Source organism: Suricata suricatta, chromosome 7, assembly GCF_006229205.1.
Source record: "Suricata suricatta isolate VVHF042 chromosome 7, meerkat_22Aug2017_6uvM2_HiC, whole genome shotgun sequence".
Classification (NCBI taxonomy): Eukaryota; Metazoa; Chordata; class Mammalia; order Carnivora; family Herpestidae; genus Suricata; species Suricata suricatta.
Genome location: NC_043706.1, coordinates 95269107 through 95285973, shown reverse-complemented (window position 1 = coordinate 95285973; position 16867 = coordinate 95269107). Strand labels below are relative to the sequence as shown.

At 42.5% G+C, this 16867-nt stretch overlaps 1 protein-coding gene across 3 annotated transcripts in view; it reads left to right on the top strand.

The window, feature by feature from the left end:
• The window catches only part of CDK19 (cyclin dependent kinase 19), a 180559-nt gene extending 163952 nt beyond the window's left edge, over positions 1 to 16607 (top strand). For all 3 annotated transcript variants that reach the window (XM_029944497.1, XM_029944498.1, XM_029944499.1), the window contains 2 exons: positions 738 to 1004; positions 12032 to 16607. In XM_029944497.1, the coding sequence (XP_029800357.1) occupies positions 738 to 1004; positions 12032 to 12163 (399 nt within the window). In that variant the 3' untranslated portion in view covers positions 12164 to 16607. The remainder of the gene's footprint in view (positions 1 to 737; positions 1005 to 12031) is intronic.
• The last annotated feature ends 260 nt before the right edge of the window (positions 16608 to 16867 follow it).

Genomic DNA, 16867 nt, shown 5'->3' with positions numbered 1-16867 from the left:
CCTTAACGGTTGCGGTTTGCTTGCTCAGTGTCCTCACCATGGCTTGAGGCGGGCTTCCTTCAAAGCACCCTTCCGTTCTTTGCTTGTAATTGGCTATATCAGGCCCTCTCCATATCCCTCTACTCTTCCAAAATCATGGTCGAGAGGACTATTACAGCGGTTTTATTATATTTTAATGTTTATTTATTAATTTGGGGAGAGAGTGCCCAAGTGAGCAGGGGAAAGCAGAGAGAGGGAGAGACAGAATCCTAAACTGGCTCCCCTGACTTGCACAGACACGCAGAGTGGGAGGCAAGGCTTGATCTCAGGAATTGTGAGATCTTGATCTGAGCCAAAAACCAAGAGTGGGAGGCCTAACGCTAAGCCACCCAGTCCCCCCACAGTTCTAATGCGTGCAGAACTGTTTCCTGTTTGCCCCGTGCCCCCTCCAGCCGGATGTCTGTGACTGATGGGGAGGACCACTGTGCAATCTAAATCAACTTCAGAGAATGAATCCTGTTCAGGACTAAGTGCTCTGACCCTTGGGGATGCTGTATTCCCGCTCCCGTCCAACCCCCATTTCCCCCACCGCCTACCAAGGGCTGCTGCCTTTGCCCGTCTTAGCAGTCACTCTGGTGTCCCACGTAAGGTTGTTCCCCAGGTTGGTGGGCAGTCGCCTGTGCCTATCAAGTAAATGAAAGCAATGTCCTGTTCATTTAGTCCCATACCAAGTTTGCCTTCTTCCTTTTTCTTACAAGAACCAGCAGCAGCAGCAGAACCAACATCAGCAGCCCGCAGCGCCCCCGCAGCAGGCAGCAGCCCCTCCGCAGGCGCCCCCGCCACAGCAGAACAGCACCCAGACCAACGGGACCGCGGGCGGGGCAGGGGCGGGCGCTGGGGGCGCGGGCGCCGGGCTGCAGCACAGTCAGGACTCCAGCCTCAATCAGGTGCCTCCGAACAAGAAGCCCCGCCTCGCGCCGTCGGGTGCCAACTCCGGTGGGCCTGTGATGCCGGCAGATTATCAGGTACTGCCCTGAGTTTGTTCCTGTTGCCTCTCAAGAAGTGGGAAGTCGATTTTGTAATAGATCCTTTTAGTATTAAGAAGTAGTTAACTGCAAAGTGTGTGCAAATAAATGGTACATTCCTGTTTCCAGGAATATGATATGAAAATGAGGATTTGGGTCACATTTGATGTCATTGGAAAACATTTCATTTCTTGACTTGCTTTTCCTGACATCCTGAGGAGAGAGGGTGAGACTGGAGTCTCCCTCCTCAGAAAATTTCTCATTTTACCTTCCAGCTGCCAGTCAGCTTTGGGTCAGAAAAAGAGAACTAGATAAGCAATTCAAAGAGGAGTGGTGGCTTACTTTGGACAGTCCTTAGAGAAAGATTTACTGTCCCGAGAGGAACTAGTAACACAGAAAGGGATTAAGATTGGAACTTTTCAGATATGTGTTAAATCTCCCTAGAAGTATATTTGAGACTAGAAATACTTTTTATTATTAAGATTTAAAAAACCCTACAAGTGTCTAAATGTGGGATGGGCATCCTCGGATGTGAGGGACCTCGGTGGGTGGTCGAAAGTGGTGTGGTGAAAGAATACAGGAGATGGAGGTTCACTGGCTACACCTCCGGGGAGCAGGGCCTGGACAGCACAGGAGGGACTGTCTGTCCCCAGGCAGTGGGCTGGATGGCAAAGGAGAGTGGGCCTGGGCCCCCAGGCGCTGGGTGGGGGCTGTTTTGTTTTGCTTTGTCTTTGAGAAAGAGGGCTGCCCGCCAGGGGGGAGGGGTGGAGAGGAGCAGTGGGAGGGAGGGGGAGGAGGGAGAGAGGGAGAGAGGGAGAAAGAAAAGAAAGAGATCTTAAGCAGGCTCCATGCCGAGCCCCCGAGACCATCATGAGATCCTGACCTGAGCTGAAATAAAGAGTGGCACAGCTTAACCAACTGAGTCACCCAGGCACCCTTGGGCAGCTGTTTTAAAAAGGGGAAGGTAAGGAGGTATGGAGATGTAAGGAATTCTCCCTCTCTTGGTAACTGTGCCTGGTTGTAAGTAGTCCATTGGTCAGTTGTGGCCTGTGGATATTTTGAGGTGAGTGACCTGATGGGCCTGCCCGTATTCAGCCTGGGGATTCCTATGGACCCTCTTGCCTTGATGAGTTTCCGCTGCTCAAGCCTGATGTCTAAAAGACGCCTTTTACGTTGTACTACTCATGTGGGAAATTAAAGGGAAAAAATCTAAGGATTAGTATTTGGGGAGAGAAAGGTAAAAATACCTGTGAAAACCATAGGGAATTTTGCATACACATGTGCAAGCGCAGGTGTGCGCGCGCACGCGCACACACACACACACACACACAGCACCCAAATTGTCAAGGAGATAACCAGCTGAGATCTAAAAAGGGAAGGAGGGGAGAGGAAGACCTTAAAATTAAAAAAAAAAAAAAAAAAAAAGATTTATGACCTCAGGGTACTGGTGGAAGAGGAGCAGGAGATAATAGAAAACAAAACCACAGGCAAGGGAGCTATAAACTCACTGATAAGGAACTGGAATTGAGAGAAACATTAACAAGAAAGACATAATAAAGAGATGCCTAAACTGGCTTTGCATTTTGAATGCATCTGTACGGACTCCTGTGTTTTCACATAACCGCCTCTCTGAAATCTTCTCTTGGAAGAGTCCCTGCAAGCAGAGAAGTACATAATAGCACTGTCATTGGTTCCACTTGTTGAAAAGCAGAATTTGATAGAGTAAATTTGAAGATCAAATTCCTCTAAGAAATTTTGGAAGCAAGGTTTCCAGGATCTTGAGGAGCTAGCTAGTGTTAGGAAAAGGTCATTTACTACTGTCTAGTAAAACCTTAGTCATGAGACCCTTCAGATGTTTATCAGGGGGCCATATGCCTGGAGGATGATGGCTAACAGTTATCTTAGAGATAAAGTAAGTTTCCAAAGGAATTTTTACATGTTAAAATAGTTCTCAGGATCCTGGAGATTGGGATAAGGTTAAGCTAAGATTGCCTTTTGCCCTTAGCAAAGTGTTGACCTTCAGGCAGCTGAGTTGCTAGAGCAAGGTCACTCTGCCTGTCTCAGGGACTTGTCAGTGGGCTGTAGGTTGTAAGGAAATTTAATTTTTTTTTTTGCCTTTGTTTCCCAAATCTTTCTCCCCTGAACAATTCTGACACTTAAATCTTTATGGTTGCTGAGGGTGAAAGTCTTGGCAAAAGTCTTGGCGTCTCACTTCTTCCTCATGAATAGGGGCATAGAGACATCCCTATTTATGGGTCAGCATAGGTCAGTTGGGGACTTATATATATGTATATAGGAGTTACGAAAGGTTCAAGGGAGACCACACGTATGGATCTTCCCAAGTGGAGAGGATCACCTGTCAGCTTGAAGTTATGCCAGTGAAGAAGTCTCAGCACCAGGTGGAAAGACATGGAGAAAAAACAGTAAATCATGATTAGAAGCACACATAAAGAAGCCCAAATAAGAGTCCTTTGGCAGTTGACAAAAATTCTCTTCTAGTCCACGAGTTTAACCAATCATTAAAGAATTAAAGAGAGGAATCGGGCCCCTGGGTGGCTCGGTTGGTTGAGCATACAGCTTCAGCTCAGGTCATGTTCTCATGATTCAAGCCCCGCTTTGGGCCCTGTGCTAACAGTGTGGAGCCTGCAGCCTGCTTTGGATTCTGTCTCCCTCTCTCTCTGCCCTTCCCCTGCTCGTGCTCTGTCTTTCTGTCTCTCAAAAATAAATCAACATTGAAAAAGTACTTTAAAAAAAAGTAAAAAGAGGAATCTTCTAAAGCACCAACTGAGTGTTCATGTCACTTCGAAAGGCAGAATTATTTTGTGGTAACCTGGAATATATACACGAAATTCTCTTTTAATGACAGCACAAGTTCCACCTTGTGCAGCAGTTAAAACATCTAATGCCATTCTGTTTCGTTAAACTGCTTTACACATCTGTGGTACTTCAATATTTAACAGAGAAATGCTGTTTCGAGTGTCATTGAGGGCTGTGACTGTGTACTTATTAAGAGCTGCCATGTGCCAAATGACATCTTCCAGTCCTAAAGAGGGAATAAAGATGGATGCTGGGTGGTCATACCAACGAAACACAGAATGTGTCCACCGTTGTTTTAAATTTGGAAGGTTGGCTGGGTTGGTAATGTTTTTAATAATGCACCAGTGCATCCAAGCAAAACCCATAGTGAGCAGTCTGCCCAGCCTGGGGGAAGCCACAGACACAGTTAGAGCCACCTAGCCATTGGGCCCTGTTAGGAGCCAGCCATCTAATTCGGGGCCTCCTTGAACTGCAGTCAGGTTATCAAGGGCTTTTCAGTTTTAAAGGGTCACCTTTCCAGAGGATTGGGGATGCCAGGCTGAATGTAAATAGTATTTAATCTTTAAGGTCTGAGCTATTTGCTGAGTTATTTGAGCAATAAAAGGCAATCTGTTGTCACTTTGTAGGAACCAAGAATGTCCAATTAGGGACAACTTTTCTTCACAAAATTTTTTGTCATTCTAGTGGCCTTTTTACCCAAATGAGTAGTCTGGTGTAAACCCTATATTACCTTCATTGGTTATGTTTGGTTATAAAGATTTTCCACTCATAATTAACAAGCCAGTCCTGTGCATTTTTTGAATATCCTTGTTCCTGGGCTATGTGAATTTCTTGGTCTGAATAGACTGGAGTTACGGACTTTAATAGAGTTAAGACTTGCATAAGGCTTAGTATTTGTTTATTTTGTGCTGCCTGCTTGGCTGCATGGTCTGCTTACTTGTTCCCTTTAGATGCTGAGGTCATATCCTCTTGATGTCCTTTGAGGTGAATTACAGCTACTTCTGAAAAGTAATAACTTGGGGCCCATATTTAATTGGGGAGCTATGGCTTCATAATAGTCCCCTTTCCTTCGAAATTACTCCATTTGCAAGTAGCACCAGAAAAGCGTATTTGGAGTCAATATAAATATTTATTGGCCTTTGGCCAATTGTAAAGCATGAGTGAGCACTATTAACTCTTCTTTTTGGGCAGATGGAGGGCTCTGGCCTCAACAGGCTAAGTTGGACGACTTGTAGCACACCTAACTTTTCTTATCCCCTTTTCAATGAAACTAACTGTCCTCTGCATTTTCAGTAGGGGAGTCTTTTAAATCTGATCAGCTCGAGTAAACAAGATCAGTAATCTCTGAGCAGACGTTTTTTTAACATGGACATATGATGGTCAGGCCCAGAGTAGTTGGCTTTAAAATTTGACAAGTTTTAAGTATTATTTCAGGAATACCTTAACCATTGCCTGGTATTTAATAAGTCAGCTTCCCATCATCCATTGGTGGCCTTTGGTCTCTCAAACACTCTGGACCTGATGTGGAGTCATACCTGTCAAGGACTGTGCTATAGTAAATTTTGAGGCTTTGTCTACCAGGAGGGCTGGTGGAAGAATTTTGCAATTTTACATCAATAGAGGTAGTTCCTGGGACAAATATGGTTAAGGGATAAAACCATCAAGAAGCCCTCTTTGTTTGATGTCTAGCCTTAAATAACATCCTAATTACAAGGAAACACAGGCATTCCTGTTGGGGGATAAGGGCATTCTCAGTGCATCATGTAATTCAGTCATAGGGAAAGTGGAGCCATCCATTATTTCCACAAGTCCATAGTTAACTCCACGGAGTAGGGTGCTCAGGCTTGTAAGAAGTGATTATGTCATCCCAGCCACACAGAATTGGTCAAGGTAATAGTTGAGTTATAAAGTTGTTAGGGAATTCATCCCATTTTTCCAGCTGTTTAAATAATCATATACCCATGGGGTCCTGTTATTACCCCCACAAAGCACAAAGATTATCTATACATGAACTATTATGGCAATTTCTCTGAAGTTTACCTCAAGTTGACTAGCTGAGACAAACAACAAACATTTGCAAAGACAATCAGAAGTAGAATTTATTGTCCACATAATTTTTCTCTCTAAAATCACGCTTATTTCCAGAGGTAGTTAAATTAAGACTAATTTGTGTGTAAAACAAGTCCGATTTTACTTGGCCTAATTATTTTACATAAGGTCAGCAAGAACAGTGATACAGATCACTATTCAGATATAGCAAAAATAGCTGGAAACTTTTATAAGGACTCTTGATTGAACTTTGAGTAGCCACTCAAGACCGGAAGCCGAGCAAATATTTGCCATCAGACATACCTACAATACCTGCAGAATTCGGTGACTCCCTCTTCCCAAAGTCCCCAAGCATCCTGAGGTTCCTGCACCTGCCAGGAAGTGACTTTTTTACTCACTTGGTAAAGCCACTGGGAACTCTGTAAGCAAGGTATCAGGCCAACATTTATAATGGGCTCTACTGGCTCCGTGTTTCATAAAGTAGAGCTGTCTGGTCAAATCTGAGTCTATGCATGTCTCTCTCATGTATGACATTCCAGCCAAAACCTTGGTAAAGTGAGCAATGTTTCCGTTGGTGTTCTATTGCAAGGAGAACAGATTCTTATTGAACTTACGTAAATAAGTATGATTGCCATGGAAGAAGGAATACTTACTGAGACCTTTTGAATTTCAGAGGGTTCAGGTAGAGAGAAAAGTTAAATGCTTCCATTTGTTCACTTTATCACATTTCTGTAAGTCATAGATATTTTAAGAGAAGGTTTTCTTAACCTGAAAGAGCAAACATTAGAGAACTAGCAGTGTTTCAAACAAGAGTCGCAAATTATAATCATCATCAGTTCATTTAGTTCCATGTTATTAATTTTTGTTCACTTTGAATGCAGCTTTTTAGTTCTGGAAATTCTTACACCGTTTCACTTTTGATCTTTTTTTTAATATTTAAAAAATGTTTTATTTAGTTTTGATACAGAGAGAGACAGAGCATGAGATGGGGAGGGGCAGAGAGAGAAGGAGACACCGCATCAGAAGCAGGCACTAGGCTCTGAGCCATCAGCATAGAGCCTGATGCGGGGCTTGAACCCACGAACGTGAGATCATGACCTGAGCTGAAGTCGGAGGTTTAACCGACTGAGCCACCCAGGCGCCCCCATTTTTGATCTTAAAGATAGCAAATATCTGTATTCATCAAAAAATAATCCTTTTTATGAATCTCCTTGAAGACAAAACTCATTTTGCAAGAGCATCAGAACAATAACTATAAATGACAAAAACCAGAAATGGACACTGTTAACAGTCTGATAGGAGAGCTCATTATGATGCAGCTAACAAGGAATCCAGTTATTTCTGTGATACATAACACTTCAGTAGTTAGGATATTGAGTGATGACCTTATATCAGAACAGTAACCTACAAGTAAGCCTAATTAGTCAGAGAATTAATTAAGTCAGAGACTTCATTTAGGATTTAAATCTTGGGGAAGTTTGTTAAAACCACACACACACACACACTCACAGGTGTCTAAATAGGATTACAGCTCATCAAAGACCTGATAAAGACAAAATATAGAAACTGGTTTTTCTGAGCAAAGAAAAGAGAAAACAACTTTATTTACATTTTCTTATCAAGAAACAGACCAACTTCCAAGAAATGTTTTGTCTTTTAATAGAGAGAAAGCAGACTTTCAGTCTTATTCCAGTGTACTTTTTAAAATCCATTCATTTCAGCCTTAGTCCTGACCACACATAAAATTCCTTTTCTAAGATTTCCCTTCACAAACCTACTACAATTTTCCTTTGCATTTACATTTTATTCCAATCCATTTCTCTCCAAACAACTAGTCTCATTTAAGAAAAATTACCTTCTTTTACCTTCAACAAAAATGTATTTCCATTCATCTCTTTTTTACATATACAAAGTTGCTTCTCTTATTTCCATCAGTCTTAATTACATTTAGCAGAATTTTTACTCTTAGAAACCTTAGTCTCCAATGAAAACTAAGTAATAACCAACTGTCAACCGTTACACCAGAATTCTTTAGATAGCAAATTTATGGATACATTTCAACACACTGCATGTTTTCCAACAGACCCAAATATCCTTAGTGTCTCTACAATAAGAAATCAAAAGCGCAGATCTATGTTCAGTAACCAATGCTTTAGCACTTTATCCTACTTGGGAAAGACCTAGATGTCCTATGAATTTAATCCCATTTATCATCCAAGCAAAACGCTTAAGTTTTAGGTTACCAAAGATATTGAAGGCTGTCTTGACAGTTACACAGGAAAACTTTGAGACAGACAAAATTAACCATCATTTTAAGTCATCTTTTTGCTAACAAATTGCAACACAAGCTTATTTTACCTTAGTAAACCTTGGTAGGATAAAAGTTTCATATTTAGCGCTGATAGCTCTAAAGATATGTCCTTTTAATTAAACCAAATTATTAATTTAAATACCGAATTATGTTCCACCTCGGTTCATTTAAAAGTCAATCAATTTGTTCCCCATTGTCAGTTTTTACGTGGGGCACCTGTGGGGAAATCTGAAGTGGGTAGTCCAAAAAAGTACTCTTTGCTTCTTGACACGAAGAGTAGAAGGAGGCGGCAGCGGTGCCCGAGGCACTGAACATGGTATAGAACAGGTTACACAGTGGGTGCAGACATAGGAGCAGGGGGGGAGGGAGGCAGAAGAGGGGAGGTGCTACCAGGCCAGAGAAAGAGGGATCCTGGTTCTATACCTCGTCAGCGTGGACAGATGAGCAGATACCATGGTTTTTTCCACCCATATAGAAATATGCAGTCCATGTCTGGCTGAATAAGACAGGGCATTTACCTGAAACAAAGGGAGTTGAGGCAGCTGCTTGAGAATATTCCTTAAAGTCCCTGTCCTGAGCTAGACTAACCACAGTTGGCTCCAATTATAGCCAGTAACCCAGGAAATGAATGAGGAAGAAGCCCCCACATCTATTAGGAAGAGGAACAATGAGAGAGGATCAGCATCCCCTTCATTTGGGATGGACTTTGTTTCCTCCAGCAATTTGGGTTCTACTAGGAGGAGGCCTACTTAGATACTTATCATCCAGTACATCAGGAGGGAGTTTGCTGGCCTGGTTAAGTGACCAAACAAGCTCTGCAAGAGGCCCTGAGGTCTGGGTGCTGATTTAGAGCCATGATGGCCTGGACCTAGAGTACCTCCATCCATTAACTGTGTTTTCCTGCAAAAGAGATCTAACTGATAGATCATACCGAGGCCATGCATTGTTACAGATCAGTCCTTTCTTAAATTTTGCAATCCAGACTGTTTCCGGTAGGTTAAAAGGCAGGCGTTCATTCCAAGGGAGAGCCCTTGGGAACTGAAGAAGGGAGAAGATCCATTATCAAGAAAATGCCCCCTGACTCCTGTGTATCCCATGTACAGGCTATATCAGAGATTCCTGGTGTCAAAGTGACCTGGGGCACCCCTCAAATAAAGTAGCTGTGATCGATCACTGCCCTGCTGTCAAGGCCCTGTAGGAGAGTTGCTGCCATCCACACACCCCCGCTTCCCCTTCACATTCTAGACTGCAAAATGGGTGCCAGCGTATGGACTGACATGCCATGCTGTGTGTTGCCTTGCCATGTAATGCCTTGCTGTGCTGTGAAGGGCGTGAAGGTTGGGCCTTGCCTTGCTGTTCTGTGAAGGCCAGGCTGTGCCTTGCCTTGCCATGAAGAACCCACTGTTTTTAACCCATGGAAAAAGCCAGAAAAGTTTCACAAGGGGAAATCCCCCAATTTTATAGTTTAAGTAGTTCGTAGAGGACATTGACAGAAAACAGTAAAGACAGAAATCCCTCATGGTCTAAGTGACATTTCAACACACATAGTCCTTACAGCCAACTTCCCTAGGAAACAATCCCCAGTTGAGTTTTAATTCAGTTGAGTACTGCTCTCAGCCAGCTCCCAGTGAAGGTCTTGTGGCCGGAAGCAACTAGACCAGGGATGTTGAGCGGATCAGGTTAGACCAATGAGGAGTCTTAAGATTGTCAACTGTGCTAGTGACTTAGGTGGCTTCTCTCGTGCCCAAAACAGACCGCTTTGCACAAGGATAGGAACAAAGGGAGGACATCAAGTTTCTGGGCCTTATTACCATTCCAGCCATGGTACTAACTTCCATCCAAAAGGCAGGCATCCTCCTCCCCATAGAGAAGCCACGGAGGATTGCAGCCTGAGCAATCAACATGAAAGTTTTCCAATAAGACCATACTCCCTGAAACGCCCCTGAAATGAGAGTAAAGAGAAGAGGAAGTTTTTACCCAAGAACTTGGTGCCAGGTTTGCACTGAGGCTCGGTGTCCAGATGAGAAAACTCAGGCTCCACATTGGGCACCAAAATTATGTGGAAATGTTGGGGTTTGGAAAGAAAGGTCAAAGAATTTTTGAGACGTCTTCAGTTCAAAAAGGTGGTTTCACTAAAGCACAGGACAGGCAGGACCTGTCGGTAGAAGGAGCTGCACTGGGGTTGTGATGGGTGACCGATTGTATACTTTCAGGTTGGGAGGGGGTTAAGGATAACATAAGTCCCTAAGGAATTTGGAAGCAAGGTTTCCAGGATCTTGAGGAACTAGCTAGTGTTAGGAAAAGGTCATTTACTACTGTCTAGTAAAACCTTAGTCATGAGACCCTTCAGATGTTTATCAGGGGGCCATATGCCTGGAGGATGATGGCTAACAGTTATCTTAGAGATAAAGGAAGTTTCCAAAGGTATTTTTACATGTTAAAATAGTTCTCAGGATCCTGGAGATTGGGATAAGGTTAAGCTAAGATTGCCTTTTGCCCTTAGCAAAGTGTTGACCTGCAGGCAGCTGAGTTGCTAGAGCAAGGTCACTCTGCCTGTCTCAGGGACTTGTCAAGTGGGCTGTAGGTTGTAAAGAAATTTAATTTTTTCTTTTACCTTTGTTTCCCACCCAAGTTTCTTTTACCTTTGTTTACCCAACAAGTTTGGTAGCCTTTGCATGTTGAGTTGGGGGAGCCTGCTGATTTGTCCTTCCTTAAACCCGTAGTGTTACCTCAAGGTCATTTACATTTTTTTTTACCTCAAGTAATAGTTTTATTAGTAAGATCTTTTCCACTTAGCTCATGGAAAGAACCAGGCTTCTGAGCTTAGTTAAGGACACAGGCTCCAGCCATACTTACCTTTAACTAGGCCCCATGTTCTTATTCTATAGAGGAATTTATATATATATATACACATATGTATATATGTGTATATATATATATATATATTTTATATTTGTCCTTGGCCCCACGAAAGTAAATATTTCATTTAAGGTAATGACAAGACATTGAATTGAAATACACTTGTCTCTGCTTTCTGTGAAGGGCATTTTCATGTACGAACATTTTTTTTTTTTTAGTCTAAGTATTACCTGGTTTATAAAACCGTTTACCGCCTCCACAGCCTGCCCAGCCTACCTAGCTTTGTCGTGTTGGTGGTGCTGTTGATGCCACTCCAGCCTCTACCTCTGAAAACTCTCTTCTCTAGAAATGCTTTCCTCATCGTAGCTTTGTTACTTACAATGAGAAAATTAACAGCATATCAGTATACAGTATGAGTACCACTAGTGCAGTGTGACAGATTGATCATCCTCACTTGCAAACAGCAGTTTTACAGAGAATGACTAAGCAGAGTTAGCATAAAGAGCAGTATGTCAGCCCCTGCCAGTGCGGCTCATGTCCTGAAGAAACCCAGCTGGACTTCTGCCTGCCAGGACACGTTACAGTGGCAGCACGGGACGATTTCAGAGAAGCAAAACAGGGGCGCCTGGGCGGCTCAGTCGGTTGAGCTTCCAACCTCAGCTCAGGTCATGATCTCATAGTCTGTGGGTTCGAGCCCCACGTCGGGCTCTGTGCTGACAGCTCAGAGCCTGGAGCCTGCTTCAGATTCTGTGGCTCCCTCTCTGCCCCTCTCCTGCTCGCTCTCTGTCTCTGTCTCTCAAAATAAAATAAAGGCATAAAAAATTTAAAAAAATTAAAAAAGCAAAACATATTAACGAGCTCAAGTTAGCTGTCCACTGCTGCGGATGGGAACCAAGAGCCTCTGAAAGGGGCTCCTGTGACCATCCTATTGTGATTAGTGGCCTGAGCCGTGATTCTACCGGTGATCGCCTTTTCCTTCTCCTTCCCCCAGCACTCCAGTTCTCGCCTGAATTACCAAAGCAGCGTTCAGGGATCCTCCCAGTCCCAGAGCACACTCGGCTACTCCTCCTCCTCCCAGCAAAGCGCGCAGTACCACCCGAGCCACCAGGGCCACCGCTACTGACCGCCGCGGCCCAGAGCACAGACCCAGCAATATGATGTCCGCATGGAAAACCACCGAAAATGCAGAGGATGCTGCTGTTCCAAACTCAGCCCACTCGGGAGGAAGAGTACATACTGAGCATTTTGCAGGACGGACTGATGTCTCTTCTTTACTGACTTAAAGAAGATTTTTGTGAAGTGTCCCCACCACCCTTGCCGTGCATGTGTTCCATTGTGACTCTGATACAGCGTCTGATCTAATCCCAGCACTTAACTCTGTAACCTTCAGCATTTTTGGAAGGATTTCCTGGTGCACCTTTCTCATGCTGTAGCAATCACTATGATTTAGCTTTTCAAAGCTCTTTTAATAGGATTTTAATGTTTTAGAAACAAGACTCCAGTGGTGTATAGTTTTCTACTTCATGAACTGATCTAGCAACACAGGTAAAAATGCACCTTTTAAAGCACTACGTTGTTTTCACAGAATATGACTGTTTTGCTCATGGAAGTCTTAAACAGAAACTCTTACTGTCCCAAAGTACTTTGCTACTATGTTTTTATTTATCTAGTTTCAGGGAAGGTCTAAAAAAAGATGAACAGTGGGACAGAGGGAACCTACAACCAAAAACAGCCTAGATCTTCACAGTTACTATGCTTTATGCTCTGAAGAACTGAATTACGTGGTAATTTTTATATAATCCATCATTCACATGGAACGTAGTTCCCAGAATCACCTTATTCTGAAGAGTTTTCAGTAATTAAGAATTCTGATTTAACCTTCACGTAGCTAAGTCTACCTTGAAAAAGGGTTTCAAGAGCTTTGATGAAATACAGCCCTCTGGTGCCCCACACCAGAGAGTGGAAGAGAGTATTAACTGCACTAGGATTTCTTTAAGGAGTCATGTTGCTCAAAGGACGTCTTACGTACCTTTGAAGGAAAAGCTTTGTGTGTTGTTGTACATAAAGTTGGCTTCTCTAAAGAACTGTCAGTTTCTTCGCATCTGGGCCAGCTTGAGTAACTTCCTTACATAATCAAGAGTACTCAAATAGAAGCCTGCAAAATTAATTTGCAAATTAATCTGCTTTTAAAACTAAGAGCAGTGTTCACCATTCATATTTGCATTCGACATAAGAGTGACTATTTTTAAAGCATGTTAAAAGTTTAGGTTTTATTCATGTTTAACGTATGTATTATGTATGCATAATTTTGCTGTTGTTACTGAAACTAATTCTATCAAGAATCTTTTCATTGCACTGAATGCTTTCTTTGCCCCTAGGAGAAAACTTAATAATTGTGCCTAAAAAACTACGGGCAGATAGTATACGTGACTATACAAGATAAAGTGCATATTTGCATTTCCATGATCTATGAATCAGAGGCTGAGTTCTTTAGCCTGTGAAAGGAACCCCTCACCCCCCAGTCACAGGAAATGTAGAGTTAGAGCTCCCATTGTAATGAAGGGGCAAGAAATTTGTGTTCTTCTGAATGCTACTAGCAGCACCAGCCCTGTTATAAATGTTTTCTTGAGCTAGAAGAAATAGCTGATTGTTGTATATGCAAGTTATATGCATTTTTAAAAACTATTCTTTGTGGACTTATCTACCTGGTTATGATACTCTGGGTCCATACACAAGTAAAGTAAGATTTTAGACAGAAGCCAGTATACATTTTGCACTATTGATGTGATACTGTAGCCAGCAAGGACCTTACTGATCTCAGCATCATAATGCTTATTAACAAAGCTATATAGTGACACTCATCAACATTGAAGATGAAGCAGTTGGACATGCTCCATTGGAAGGAATTTCTGATCCTCTCTATGGTAATTCACCCCTTCCATTTTTTTTAAATGAGAAGTTAATAGTCCTTTGCCTAATGTAGCTACCTGTATATAGTTCTGTCCTGTGCCCTGAAGCCGCACTGTCCAGACTTATTGGTTATCGGATGCTCACTGCACCCTCACCATGTGCCCAGTGCCATCCTGGGTGGAAGCCACAAAGGACAAGACATACTTCCTGTCCTTAAGGAACATCCATTCCATGACAGAAAGTTCTCCGGGGATGATACGAGTGGTTTATGAGTGTCAAGGTCCTTTTGTTAACTTCTAATCTCACTTGGATAGAGTTGTTATTCCAAATTCTGCTGTGCACTAAACTGTTACCAAGAGGTGTCCGTCTACCTTTGAGAAAGCCAGTGATGAAATATCACAACAGACATTAATGTAGGTTTGAAACCTTCACAGCAGCCTTTCAACAACACTTGGGTGGACCTTATAGGCAGAGCACACTCCCTAAGTGGTTGCAGGAAATTACAATGAAAGCAGAAGTCCTGTTGCTGCCCTAAGGGGGCCTTTACATTTAACAAGAGAAAAGCCCAAATAGAATATGTGCATAGACCAAAATATCTTGCCCCTTAATACTTTATAAGCAACTGTGATATACAATTCTTGTTATATGTGCTTATATAATCACAGGACTACCCCGCTTTCCTTGCATATAGCTAATTTTATTGGCAGAACTGATAGGGAAACCATGAAGGGATTTATTTCGTCAGCTTTTCCTAGTACACAGTGTTCTCCAAGATACATCCAGACATCCCGTGACTCTGGTCACTGTACTTGTACTGGCCCTTTTCCTCTTGTTCTTGCCTCAGAGTTGGCGATGCCACTGGTGCCCATTCCCCTTGAAATAATCTTGGTTCATAATTTCCTTTTCCCTTTAAAGGGGAACAAAACCTTTAACATATGTGTGGACCCTAAACTGGGACCTCGAGGGAGATCTGTGAAGCTTTTTGAGGTTAAAATTTACCTTCGTGGTCCCCAAGTGACCTCATTCCAGAAAACTTATTACTGTCATGGTCGCTGAGAATGCAGAGGAAGGGGGACACCCCTCAGCCCATGAAAACACCCAAACCAAGGCAGTTATTGAAAGGAGAAAAAGGAGGGGCACCTGGGTGGCTCAGTCAGTTAAGTGTCCGACTTCAGCTCAGGTCATGATCTCACTGTTCATGAGTAGTTCATGAGTAGTTGGAGCCTTGTGCCACACTCTGGCTGACAGCTCAGAGCCTGGAGCCTGCTTCAGATTCTTTGTCTCCCTCTCTGTTCCCTCCCCAATTCGCGCGCTCTCTCTCTCTCAAAAATGAATAAATGTTAAAAAAAAATTTAGAAAGGAAGGAATAAAAGTGAAGGTTTATTGCCCTCCATATACAAATCAGTTTTTGAATTAGCTTTCTGGTGAGGTGTGTGTTTGGGAAAAGGGATTCTAGAAGTTTCAGGACAGCTGAGCTCAAGGGTAAGGGAGCATGGCGGCAGGGCTGTTACTTTGAGCTGAAGCAATCCTTGTGATGAAAGTGGATCCTGCAGTAACATACAAAAGCCAAGGACATGTATATTTTTATATCTGTGTGGTTTTGAAATTTTAGTCCTTAGAACTTTGGTCTTCTGCACTACTCTTTTGCTCTTCTAAACATAATTTACATGGAAGAATGGAAAGGGACGACATTTGCCTACATGTTCCCTGCCTCATTCCCAGGGAAGCAACTGCCGTTTGTGTGCCTCTATGCTGTTTTCTCTGCTAAGGGTAAAAGAAAAAAATCGTTGGATGGTAAGATTTGCAGCTTAATCTGCTTTGAATAAAGATGTAGGAGAAACTATACAATGAAGGAAGAATTCTATGAAAATTGCAAATCCTAACCTCTGTGACGATATCTTTCTAGGGAATGGAGAAAGGCAGTGAAATGGCAGGTAGCCTAAAGGAGGCTTGAAGGAGTCAAGTATAAGTAATATTTTATATCCAACGTAGCAGTGTAGGCCCCCGTAATCTTCAAGAGTAGTCGCAGATGTCATACAACAAAGTTCATTGTTTTAGGGTTTTTTAAAAATGTGTTGTACCTAAGGCCATACTTACTCTCCCATGCTGTCACTGCAAAAGAGTGATATGTATGTATTATATGAAAAAAAAAATCCTTAATGCACTGTTATCTCTTAAATATTTAGTAAATTAATACTATTTAATTTTTTTAAAGATTTGTCTGTGTAGACACTAAAAGTATTACACAAAATCTGGACTGAAGATGTCCTTTTTAACAACAATTTAAAGTACTTTTTATATATGTTATGTAGTATATATCCTTTCTAAACTGCCTAGTTTGTAACTCTCATAATTCCTACTTGTGAAGTGCACCTGTCTGTGTCTCTTTTTGCAGTCCATTTCTGCACGCACCCCTCTTTCTATGACTATAGAGGTGACTGTGTATGCTTTAGGCACTCCGCTGCGCGGTGCGCGCCGAGCCGGCTGCGCCCCGGTGGGGGCTGCTCCATGGGGCGCAGGAGAGCAGCCGCTTAGGCGCGAGTGTTTCCCGCTTTTGAGTTGTCCTGACATCCTTCTTGAAATGACTGTTAAAACGAAAATAAATTACATTGCATTTATTTTATATTCTTGGTTGTAATAAAATTTAATTGACTTTGTTTCTATGTGAATTTTTTTTAAGGATGGAAAAAGTCCCGTTAATAATCAGCTGTAGTGTTACAATTGTAACTATGTGCCTAGAAGCTTTTCGGGATCCAGTTGTCCTGCAGAGGTGCTAAGTCTCCTTCTGAGTTGCAATGTGTTATTTTACTCAGGATGCTTGTGATGTCACAAACTACAGACACAATGCTTACAAATACCTCAGAAGCAAAACCATAGTTTTAAAAACATTTCTAGGGAAAACATCCTTTCTAGGAAA